Source organism: Callospermophilus lateralis, chromosome 17 (assembly GCF_048772815.1).
Source record: "Callospermophilus lateralis isolate mCalLat2 chromosome 17, mCalLat2.hap1, whole genome shotgun sequence".
Classification (NCBI taxonomy): Eukaryota; Metazoa; Chordata; class Mammalia; order Rodentia; family Sciuridae; genus Callospermophilus; species Callospermophilus lateralis.
In genome coordinates this window covers 10,059,573-10,072,528 of record NC_135321.1, presented here as the reverse complement: position 1 = coordinate 10,072,528, position 12,956 = coordinate 10,059,573, and the positions used below count along the sequence as shown (strand labels likewise).

The 12,956-nt window shown below is 33.1% G+C and overlaps 1 protein-coding gene across 1 annotated transcript in view; it reads right to left on the bottom strand.

The window, feature by feature from the left end:
* Window positions 1–6,939: 6,939 nt before the first annotated feature.
* The window catches only part of Cdh19 (cadherin 19), a 60,830-nt gene continuing 54,813 nt past the window's right edge, over window positions 6,940–12,956 (bottom strand). Inside the window, exons 10-12 of the mRNA XM_076836860.2 lie at window positions 12,357–12,474; window positions 10,025–10,276; window positions 6,940–8,186 (exon numbers count right to left, since the gene is read on the bottom strand). Of these exons, the coding sequence (XP_076692975.2) occupies window positions 7,696–8,186; window positions 10,025–10,276; window positions 12,357–12,474 (861 nt within the window). The 3' untranslated portion in view covers window positions 6,940–7,695. The remainder of the gene's footprint in view (window positions 8,187–10,024; window positions 10,277–12,356; window positions 12,475–12,956) is intronic.

Sequence of the window (12,956 nt, the reverse complement as noted above, 5' to 3'; positions counted from 1 at the left end):
TGAATGAACACAAGCTTGAGAATTTTTGAGAATTTTTACGGTGAATATATTTTCCTACTATGTCCCTTGATACATTTTTTTTTCTGGTCAGAATGTAAAAAAATAAAGTAAAATGTGTGTGCATTCTATATTACAAAGAGGGAGAGAGTTTTGCTATTACAAAAAGTTATTTGGACACATTATTTTAACAGCAAGTTATACCTATAAGTGATTGTGGATAGATATATTGTATATTGTATCAACCCCTAATTTTATTTCCATAATTAATAACGCTTAAACATATTCAGATAATTTGGTGAAATGCTCTACTTATCATATGAGTATTTCAAGGGTAGAAATGGGTTTTAAAGAGAGTTAAAAATAGATAATTAGTTCTGCAGAGGAATCTTCCAGAATAACTAAGGGGTCATCTGGGATGAGAATGTAGTTTTGAAAACTGTGGAGTCCTACAAGCTGGAAAATTGCCTGGGACTTGCTTAAGCCTCAAGACTGACTCAGATATGAGAGGAAGAGGTGACAAGGGTATGCTAGTTAGAGAACATATGGCAATGTGTCCTTACGTTGTTTTTCTTTTTCTTTTTTTTTTAAGAGCGAGGAAAGTAAATGGAAGTTCAGTTTCCACCTTTGAATTATATACTGTTAAAGATGATGATAATGATTTCCTTAATAATACATTTTTTATTTCTTATTACAAAGTTAGAATTATGAAGATCACATGTTAGATATTAACATGTTTGCAATACTTTCTGTTGGATCCATTCATATGTTTCTTTTTTTTTCCTTTTCTTCCATGTAGAAGTAATCAGTTGCCAAGTGGGCAAGACCAACTCCATTCTTTGGCAGATTTTCATTTAGAATATCTATTCTTAGAAAAAGTGACCACAAAAAGCCAATTGCTAGTTAACTTTACAGTTTTCCCCCTCCCCAAATAAATGCCTTAAAGAAGAATTTTTCCACCAGAACACATCATGTATAATGTCTGAATTAAGCCATCGATTTCTTCCTTTGGTAATGATAGAGAATTACTCTAGGAGGGTCAAGGTGAAGAGGCAGGAATGGTGAGCTTAATTAATGTCCCATTAATTCATTTTCCTTTTTGTTTTTATTCATTTTGTTTTTCTAGTACTTGAATAAGGAGTTAGGTCTGTAAGCCTTTACAAAGGCAAAGTCAAGGAAGTCATGATTATCATTGTTTTAGTAATAATAACAGGTGAAGTGTCAACTATTTGCTATATATTTGACATGGTGCTATATTCCTCACATATTATGATTTCAATGAATTTCAGTAGTCTTATGACTCGTGTACTCTTTACATCCCAATTGTACAGATAAAGGTATCAAGAAGAAAGATTTTAGGGCTGGCGTTGTGACTCAGCGGTAGAGTGCTCGCCTAGCACGTGCAAGTCCCTGGGTTCAATCTTTAGCACCACATAAAAATAAATAAATAAAATAAATGTCTTAAAAGAATCAGGAGTTATATTAAAAAAAGAAAGGTTTTAAATAATTTTCTTTACACAGAGAAGAAAAGTTAGCAAGTAGAAAATAATTAAAAGTGGATTTCCTAGACTATTCACTCTACTAGCATAAAAACAAGGTTCAATAATGGAAATAAATGCTCGTATCGCTTTGATATTTCCTGTTTTTTATTCTTCTGTGATAAATTTTAGGATTTTATTTTAGTTCCATGTAGAATGTCATTGATATTTTGGTGGGAATCACAATTATATCACCATAAGAGTGATGCTGCTGACATCACAATATCTGATCTCAAATTATGCATATATGGAGAAGAGATAGCAGATTTACCAAATGGTGCTGGGAAAACTGGACATCCACATGTAGAAAAGTGAAACTAGACTTTTACCTCTCACCCTTCGTAAGAATCAACTCAGTGTGGATCAAAGACCTAGGAATTAGACCAAAAACATTGCAAGTTCTAGAAGAAAATACAGGGTTAAACCCTCCAACAGATTGGTGCAGGCACCAACTTCCTTCATAAGACTCCTAAAACTCAAGAAATAAAGCAAAAAATCAATAAATGGGATGGCATCAAATTAAATTCTTCAGCACAGCAAAGGAAACAACTAAGAAGCAGAAGGAAAACAGAGTGTACAGAATGCGGGAAAGTCTTTGCCAGCTACTCTTTTGACAGGAGATTAATATCCAGAATATATATAGAACTAAAAAAAATAACACCCAAATAACATAACCCCACCAGTATATGGGCAAAAGAACTAGACAGACATTTCTCAAAAGGAGAAATGCCATTGATCAACAAATATCTGAAAAAATGTTCAACATCCTTAGCAATCAGGGAAATGAAAATCAAAACTACAATGAGATTTTATCACATTCCAATTAGAATGACATCCATTGAGAATACAAATAACAATAATTGCTGGTGAGGATGAAGGAGGAGGTATACTCATACATGGTTCATGGGACTACAAATTAATATGACCACATTGGAAAGCAGTGTAAAGATTCCTCAAAAGACTAGGAATGTAATTACAGTATCCCACTCCTTGATATTTATCCCAAAGTACTAAAATCAGCATACTATAGTGATACATGCATATGACTGTTGATAGCAGCACACTCTACAATAGCCAAGCTGTGCAACCACCAGTTGAGGTGCCTGTCAACAGATAAAAGGGTAAGGAAGTGGGAAATCTCATGAAAATAGAAAGAATAACAGTGGAGTATAAGGAAGGGATTGAGAAGATACATGGGAAAGAAAAGGAATAGGGGAATTAAATTGACCAAACTGTGTTATGGCTGGCATGAATATATCACAACACATTCTACTTTTATGTATTGTTATAATGTATCAGCTACAAATAAATGTTAAAAAGATTATTAAATTTTAATATTATTATAAATGGTAATATACATCATTCTACTTCCTTTAGTAGATACAATGTTGTGTTGAATTGTGCCTCTCTATAATTATGAAAGCATTGTAGTTACCATGTCCAGCCTTATTTGTAGCTAAGAGAAAAGGTTTTAAATAAGTTGCCTTTAGGTTACACAGTGAGGAAAAGTTAGCAAGTCAAAAATAATTAAAAATGAACTTCATAAACTATGGAATTCAATAGTACATCTGATATTTTATACATTAAAAGAACAAATGCAAGGAAATGTGTGAAATAAATTTGTGTAAATCACTTTAATAGACTTTATGAACATTATACTATATATATATAATTTTGTTTATTTTGCTTATTATTCATGTTCGAAATGGAGTTTCTAATTATTATTGGAAATATTAGAAATATAAAGTGATTTGACATCTTAATGTCTCCAGTATTTATTAGGGAATCATCATGAAAATATTTGTTTTTTTAATTCAATTTTAGACGCTTTTTCCACTTCTTCTGGGAATTTTCAAATATTAAGAGAAACAATCTATTTTCCATTTAATAGAAGACCTTAACCTCACACTCAGGGTGAGTTCTATGTCTTTCTACTGTTTCTGATTCTCTGGGTCTGGATTGGGGTGGGAAGAAGAGAGATAAGGGGCATGATAAGTATGCTGGAGCAATCATAACTTCACAGCCAGTGTCCTCCGTGATGACAGGCAGCCGGGTCGCGACCCTCTATCCTAGGGTACATGCATGCATGGGGTAATCAGAGACACATCTCAAGAACTTGAGATTTCTGTTGTTCCTTCAGCTGTGTGGCATGTTCTTTGGATGACTGGTTTAAGTTTCCTTCAAGCATCTACCATCTGTGCAACCTTTCTACAGAAGCAATCATTTAATCTGCGGGAAACTTATGCAGCTTTGCCTAGTTGAAGACTGGAACTTGCATTGTCCCCAGCTACCATCGTCCCCTTCCCTGCCAACTCAGAATCAGTCAGCCTTCCTCAGAGCTCTCTGGGTTCAAAAGGCAGCAAAATATTCTGAGTTTCAAAGTACTACCTGTGATTGCGATGTCAGTAGCTCCTTTACCAGAATATCACAGTTCTCATTGGTGGATTGAAAGATAGATACAGATATATCTGAATATATAAAAGGTCACAGAGTTCTTTTCTCCATTTATCTAATTAGCGTCCTTGCCTTTCAACTCTTTGATATCGAATACCATTTCACAGCAGATAGGAGAACCTGAAGCTACTTTGTGGTTTTCATTAGCTCCGTGCACTTTCCAATGCACTTATTACCAAACTGTACTCCACAGTATGAAACAGAGTTTTATCCAGTGGCACACTTTTTCATGGTACTCACACTTCATTGAAACTTATTCACATGAGGCTTACTACAGTGATTAACAAAGAACTTGTTTTGACAGAATAGGAAAACTCCATCAACTTTACCCCCACCAGGTATCCAAAGGAGCTGAAATGTCAAAAGGAGCTGAAATGTCAAACTCATAAATTCTTAGGCAGATTTTGAAAACCAATTGCTGTACTTGATAACTATCTTGAAAAAAACTCATGTATTAAGTAATTCTATATCACTATTCCACATTAATATGCAGTGAAAATTAATAGAATTTCTATACATGACTAAATAAAATAGATTGGGATTCATTACTATATTCAGTCAAGAAATATTTATTGCTTACTTACTATGTGCCTTTTAGACAAAAGAAAGGAACAAGACTGATTCCTTTCCACATACAGTTTACTTTTTAATAAGGAGAGAGATAATAAATCATATATTATATTATATTTATTATACTATACTATGTTATATTATATGTGAAATGATTTTTAAAAAGCTAAAGTAAGTGTCACAAGATTGAACAGTGTTCAATAAATCTTTCTGAGAAAGTCACATCTGATCACTGAACGTAGTGTGAGGATGAAAAATACAAGTGTTTGGGAGAAGATTGTTTCAAGCACAGAACAAGAGATTGAAAGAGTAAATTACAAGTTGGGAAGAGAAAAGAAGACAGAACTCATAAGCAGATAAAAGAAGATAATATGTGATACATAGGTCAGCTCAAAAGTTGATTTATACTTTGAGTGTGCAGCGAAGGCACATACTAGATTACCACATCTAGGAAATAAAGGGGTTCCCATTCCAGCAGAGCATATCAGCCATGATAATGACTTCCTCTTATTTGTGGAGTGTGCATGTTTTGTCAAGCACTGATTTTGGGGTTTGTTTTACATATTTTATTGTTTATTCTGTTTATTCCCCCTTATGTTAAATAGCTAGACAAGACTTTATTTATTTTTTATTTTTTTAGCTTGCAAACTGAGGTCCAGAAAGATTAGGCAGTTTGACAAAGTTCACATGATTATTGAAATAAAAGGGACCAAATTCAAACTTACATCTGGGAGGCTCAAGTACATGCAATGCATAATCTATATTTTCTGATTCCTACAACAAACTTTAAATGTTTTCTTATTTTAATTATCAGTACTTTAAAGCTTACCTATAAAACTGCATTTTCCTTCTGGCGGCTATTTCAGTACTGTGGGAAATATCTACTACAAGCATCTACATTAATTCAGACTTTATTAAAATTTACGAAAAATAGGTCATGATTTAAGCTTAAGAAACAGCTATATGTGTGCAATATCAAATGACCAGATGAAAGACAAAAGTTACTGAAATACTATGAGTATAATTCCTAGGAATTTAACTTCTCCACTAGAATTGGATAGCCTTATTCGATATGATTAAAAGTGACAATTTTGGACCAGGTGCAGATGCTCTTTTCAGTGAATCCTGTAGTTGACAATCCGAACATCAACTAATCCAGAACCTGCTTTAAGACATCTGCTTAGTGTTACTGAATACAAATATCATTTCTATTCTTGTAGATATTGCATCCTTTTTATAAGTTGTTATTCCAAACATACCAGCCTTTCATCCAGGGCAGAACCAACTGTGATGCCCACAGACCCCATTTCTGTTTTTCCAACCTGTTTTCCATGGATTGATTCATCTGATGTTCATCACACTTTCCAGTTCTGCAGCCAAGATGACATCACCCTGGTTTGTGAACATGATGAGCAAGCCCTCTTGGAGCAAATCACCATCAATGCCCTAAGTACACTTCTGATTTCTATGTCAGTATGATAGAAGTACAAGCTTTCTATCAATTGATACATTGCTATTCTACTTACAAGTTTCAGCTTTTAAAAATATTTGTGTTCAGCGTTTTTTATGTTTTCCTTAGTTCATAATGATGCTAATGCATTTGAATTTACTGCATCTTCTATCTTCCCATTCAATTATAATAGCTTCTTAAATTGTTATTTTTCTTATCTGATTTTCTCATCTTTTTGTAAAGTAATGATATTGGTGTCACCAACTTAATGATTCCTAGATCCTTATGATAAAAATAAATTCTTTAATTATATAATATGGATGTTCAAGTTTCAAAGTCTAGAGGGAAAATGCATAAACATTCCACTACCCTACCAAAACTCAAAAATGACTTTAAATATTTGATTTTGATTTAAGAATCTATTGCCAATTTGGTTCAGATCAGTCTTACATGCTGTTAATAAAAAAGGTCATATGAAGCATTTTGAAGAGCACCATATTCGGTGCTTTAATTTCAAACTATAATTTTTGAAGTCCATATTGATTTGGATATCATAAGGGCCATTGTTTACAAGTTGATGGAAATTAAAGTGTTGTGTTGTCTTATAGTATAATATTACCCTAAAGTTTTATGCCAACGGCTTAGCATTTATTTCCTTTACAATACCACAATAAAAGTAACTATTGCACCTAATTTTCTATTTTGAAAAAAATGGCACTGAACATCAGTTATATTGCAAGCTGTTAATAGAAAAGGAAATTCTGCGAATCATATCACACTTTATAATACAAGTGGTATGAGTCTGTGTGGTTTATTATAATATTTAGAATAAAAAGAAGTTCAAATTTGCATCAAAATGAATCCTTTCACTTATTTCTCATTTTTAGTAGAAATAAAAACTTATTTAAATTTTTTCATACTTTATACCAGTTTTATAAAGTTTAAATTTAATGATAAGTAAATGTTGACATGCTTTTCACCATTGTATTTTGGCATGATAAAAGTATATATTTGGTTGCAATATGAAAATAATCTATGAAAAATTCCAAAGCTTATTTTCCTGCACCTCTTTAATATCAAACTATAATATCAAAAACAGCACAAACTTATAATATATAAATCTGAGTAATTCATTTATATCAAATATATGTACAAATTTTAAATGAGGTTTAAAGAGCCTTCTCGACAAGAATTTTAAAATATCAAACCCAAATGATTCATAGAATCTTTCACAGTCCCACTTACTCATGTAACATAAATGTTTTTACATGTCTATGTAACCATCAGATTCTCCAGATGATAAATTTTATCTCTCTATATCATCAGGAACCTCACTCATAGATGCTTTATTCTTAATTTGCAGGAATAAAATAACTGAACGAATGAAACAAAATTGGAGGGCCTGATTCTCTTTCTCAGGTTAGGCAATTAAACACTTTGAGAATTTGCCCTGGATATAGTGGGATCTTATGAGGAACATTGCAGTCATCAGGTGGCACTGGCTTGCACTAGCATCTGAGGTCTATTTATGTGCATCTCTTCCAACACTTTTCTTTAAGGACAATGTACTCCAAGGACATCGGAAAACTGCAAACTCAGGCTCACCACGATGCGAAAGCCAGACCACACAACGCAGTTTGCTCAAATGGACATTAGCACTTTGGGGATTTTTTATGATAACAAGTCCTAATTGTTGGAGTGCACTGCAGAACCAAACATACATGCTAATCTTTTAAATCGAGGTCCCAGCTCATTAAGGTAATCAAAATTTTCATCCTGGTCAGTGTCGGCTGACCCTAAGGAGCTCAGGGAGCCGGCCGAGGACCCCAGGCCCTCGAAGGCGTAGGTCTGAAGGGAGTCAAAGGGTGGGGCGCAGGGATCCGAGTCCGCCTCCTCCAGCTTCTCCAGGATGAATTTCCTGAAGAGGGCGCTGTCGGGGCCCACCTGCAGAGACTGCCTGTAGAGGCTCCGGATCTCCGCCGAGGTGGTCTTCCGAGCCCTGCGTTCCCGCATCACCGTGGTGCTTCTGAGCTCAGCAATGTCGAAGGCCTCTGTATCTTCTTCTCCACCTCCTTCATCATCATAGCAGAAGATATTCTCTCCGAAGACGTCCCCTTTCTCAGGAAAGAGGATCTGCTTTCTTTGTTGTCTTAGAGCCAACATCAAAAATACAAACCCTGATGAAGAAAATGTATCAGAATATGAATGAACACTTACAGAGCATAATAAACTTCACAATTCTTGTGCTTGTTACAAGCTCCAGACACAACCTTGATTTTGAAGATAACGTGACAGAAAATAATTTAAAACTGGACTTGCAAAATGACCTAGGAAGAAGATAACAAACATTCTGGCTGATGACTTAGAGGGAAAACACTGTGAAAATACATTGAACTGTTTTCTCTGAACAATTTAGAATTCAAATTTTACTTTTTTCAAATATTAAAATGGAACCAAGAAGATTAATGGAGCATTTTTTTTCAATCTGAATACACTTGGCAAACTTAGTGACCAATGAGTCCGCTTAAAGTAAGTTCAGAACAGGACAGTTTGATATTCCACATTAAGGGGAAATTCTGTGACATGATTATTTTCTAAGTTGGTATTTATTGACCACAAAATATATGCCAGTTTCTTCTAAAAATTATATTTATTGATTGATTTGATTCTTATTAAATTCATATATATGTTATATCCCTTTAAAATGAGAAAAATAAAGCCTGAAAGGATTTAAATCACATCCCCAGAAAGACCCAGCTGGGAGACAGAAAGGTCATCTTCAAATTAAGAAAGTTGTTTCAGAGCCTGGGCCCCATGATACCACATTAATTTCAGAAACTCCAAACTATCTTGCATTTGAATCATAATACTGGTTTGTGCCGATCAATATTTATTACATAAAATAGTTTTAGCAAAATGTAGAAACAGAACAATTTCAGAACACTTTTTAATTAGAAGAAAAACTGTGTGTGCATATGCAGGTGCATGCTTGTGTGTGAGTGTGTGTGTGTGTGTGTGTGTGTGTGTGCACATCTAAGCCTACCAACCTTTCTGCATCTTTGGATTTACATATCTTTTCAGGATTTGAAACACATATGAAGGGTTGTTAGAATTTTCACAAAGATAAATATATTGGGTACTATTTTATACAAAAAGAAAACAGTGAGGAGTCTCAGGTTAGTAAAATTAGAAATTAAAGATGAGGCATCATAACTGATATCAGAAAATAAAGGATGATAAAACATACTGTAAACTATCACAGACCAAGTAATTGGAATTAATAGATAAATTCCTAAAATATATAGCTACCAACACTTTGCCAAGGAGAAACTGGAAATCAGAAAAATAAGTAGTAAGCATATTGAATCAATAATCAAAATCTATATTAAAGTCTAGGACCTCATGGTTTCAATGCTGAATTCTACTGAACAACTGAAGAAGTAATTCCAGTACATCTCAAAATCTTCTAAAAAAATTAGGAGAGGGAATACTTCCAGATTCATTTTATGAGGCTAATAACACTTTTTGATACTGAAACCAGACAAATATACTGCAAGACAAGAAAACTACAAACCAACATCACTGATGAACACAGAAGCAAAAATCCTCTAAAAGGGTTGGGGAAGCAAGGAGGACAGGGAAGGTGGCCACAACCATTGTTATTTCATAAGGTTACTATGAAGATAATATTTTGTAACATATGCAGACCATGAGGACTATGTTCTGGACAACAGAAGTGCCCAATTGTTCTTAGGTATTTTTATATCTTATATTTGTGCAATGCATATGTCAAAACATTTATAAACTGGCATACATACACATACTCTTAAAATTGAAGGGTCAGTGATCTTCAGTTTGAAATGTGGATTTGCCCACTCTATTTTTCATTTACTCTATTTGGTTTTAAAATTATAATACATTTAGAATAGCAATTAAACCATACTGCTATAACATAATTATATATTTATCATGTTACTTTAATAAGTGGAGATATGTTCAGTTCAGCACTACTTACCACATATTACCATAATGAAGATCAGAATAGCAATTATTACTTCCACCCTGAGTCCCAAGAAAAGCATGCGTTTCTTGTCACTGCAGGTCTGTGTATTCCCACTGTCGTCACAGTCACAGACATGTATGGTAAGTGTGTTTGTACTTGTAAGTGATGGGATCCCGTTGTCCGCAATTAAAATGATTATGAAGAAGTTGGGCTCTTCTTGAAGGCTAAAACCACTTCTATTAGTCAAAATTGTAGCTGTGTTATCTAAAACAAGATACCAAAATTTATCAACTATATAAAATAAATCAATCCATCTTGTGTATTAGAGCCACTACTATAGAGATATGATTAAATAAGTTCCAATAAAAGAGAAAATTTTTGATTAAAAGACAACTTGAAGGTCCCCTGAAAATTAATTAATGCTTTAACATTACCTAATTGTAAAATGAGATGAATTATTTTAATCAGTTCCAAAACGTTTTTGAGAAATATAGAAAATAAAAGCAAAGCAGAGCAAACATTTCTATGATCACATATGAGCATTTATAGGGGTTACTAGCATTAATTTTATGCAGATGCTACCAGTTTTATTTGGATCAATTGCACTAATACTGCTTTTTCTAACATCTAGAGCCCATTATTTTCATACATCCTAGAAATACATAGATTTTCTATTATATAACTATTAAAGCATGTGATCTCAAATAGTAGGTTTTCTAATTAGAAAAAGGAACTGATTTTACTTTTAGGGAAATATAATAGTAGGATATCTCATTTTGACTTCATTCATTTTATTTTTAAAATTCAGAGAATCTTCAAACAATTTTCATCTAGAGAAGACACTCAAAATATTAATGAAAATGGCCAATACATACTCAAAATGTAAAATTGTCTTTCCCCAAGTCCCAAGATATTCTGAATGATGTTTGTCAATGTGATTCTTTGGGTCTTAGATCTATATTTCCTCTGTATTTTTTTTTTTTTATTCAGAACAGTTTTGCCATACCTAAGTATGTTCTGAATCCATCAGTCTGCTTTATAAGATGATGATAGTAAAGTGCAAATAAATGAAATCTTCTTGAAATGAATATGTAGTTAAATCTTTTTCCAAATCATCTTTTCTATGCTAAAAAGATAATGCTCTTGAAGTCCATAAAACCCATGAAATTCATGTATGAGGCAGATTTAAGTGGTGAGAAACGGTTCTCATCTTTTCAATTCAATGTGTTTTATTATCTTACTTGGGACTACAAACATTAAACCAAACTTGTGTTCTTTAGGTTTTGCTATATTTATTTTGACTCAGTAATATATTTTGAATTATTATAAAGATGTATAAGACATATTATATTTGATACTTGTGGGATTTTTTTTCTAAATATATTTGAACTACTTTCACTAAGAATTTGATACAAATAAAATAGAGACATGTGTGTGCCCTCTCCCACCAAAGGCACCTCTGAATTGGAGACTGGACCCAGTGGTGGGGGGGAACGGCTCAGGTATCTGGTCATAGATATTTGAGTGGCTTATATATTTGAGGTAAAAAGAAAGGTTTAAATAGAAGTCTATATTATGGCCAAATATCTCTTCCTAAAGCAAATTTAAAAGGAACAGAATGGCCTTCTATAATTAATCCACTTCTACACAAAAGGAAGAGAAATTCTTTCTCTACCCAAAATCCTTCCAGAATATTTTATCCTTTGATTTATAAAATAATTTTGTTTAGAAGGAAAAGAAAAAAAAATAAACTACTTTCATATATTTATAACTCCTTATTGATGACTTTAAACAATTGTGAATCAAAAAAGCTCACCTCACAGTACACTAAGTATATTTTCTCTTCAGACAAATACTGAAGATTAAGATACGAATGAACAGTTAGGGTTGTGGCTCAGTGGTAGAGCACTTGCCTAGCACATGCAAGGCCCTGGTTTTGATCCTCAGCACCACATTAAAAATAAATAAGTGAAATAAAAGTATTGTGTCCAATTATAACAAAAAAAAAATAAATGTAAAAAGAAAAAGATAACGAAGGAATCGAGAATCCAGGACTGAAATGAAGTTTGCCGGGTCAGACAGAAAAGAGCTTACAGCCACTGTGACTTTAAAAACCCACCTCTAATTTGAAAAAATGCAGCGAGAAGGAAGTGTGACCAGTATTTTCAGAACTTGACTCTGAGGTTTTTTTTTTTTTTTTACTTTTTTATTATTACTCTTTTGCTTTATTTCTTGACATTATGATATTAAAAACAGTGTGAAAAGCAATGCCTCAAGTTCCATTAAAATAAAAAAGTGATTTATGAAAAATTAGTCAAAAATCATTATGACTGAATGGTGTTACCTTGATTATCTCTGATTGTGAAACTTAAATTATTTGTGTCTTCTGCAGAGAGAGTGAAATAAAAGTGGTGGTCTTCTATGGATTCATCTCTGTCTACTGCGCTGATGGTTTGAATCACCTACAAGAAGACAGGGATAGACTTTTATCATTGCTGTATTAATTCAGGGCAATTATCAATGCTATTATTATTTTCAGCTTTTATTAAGTACTTTAGCCAAATAATTAAAGACACTACAGATGGTAATTGTCAAATCATGGAGAAGATTAAACATTTTCTTAGGCAACAATAACCCTCTAAAGAGGGTTATGATTTTACATAATACATTCTCATAAATGGATCATGTAGATTCCAGAAGCTAAATTTGTTGGAAGTTCTTCAAACATTGTTGCTATATTTTGACATCATCTCTTACCCTCCTTTCCTACATTTTCCCTTTCCTTCTTTCTTTATTTCCTTCTTTATTCTTACTTCTTCTGAAATCCAGTCATTATGACTTGCTGAATTTATACATTTCCTTTTTATACTGAGTGCAAAACGGGTAGAGTTATTGTCTTACTAAAGTATTTCCTCAAGTAATGAGTTTTTTAATTGTTTTGAGG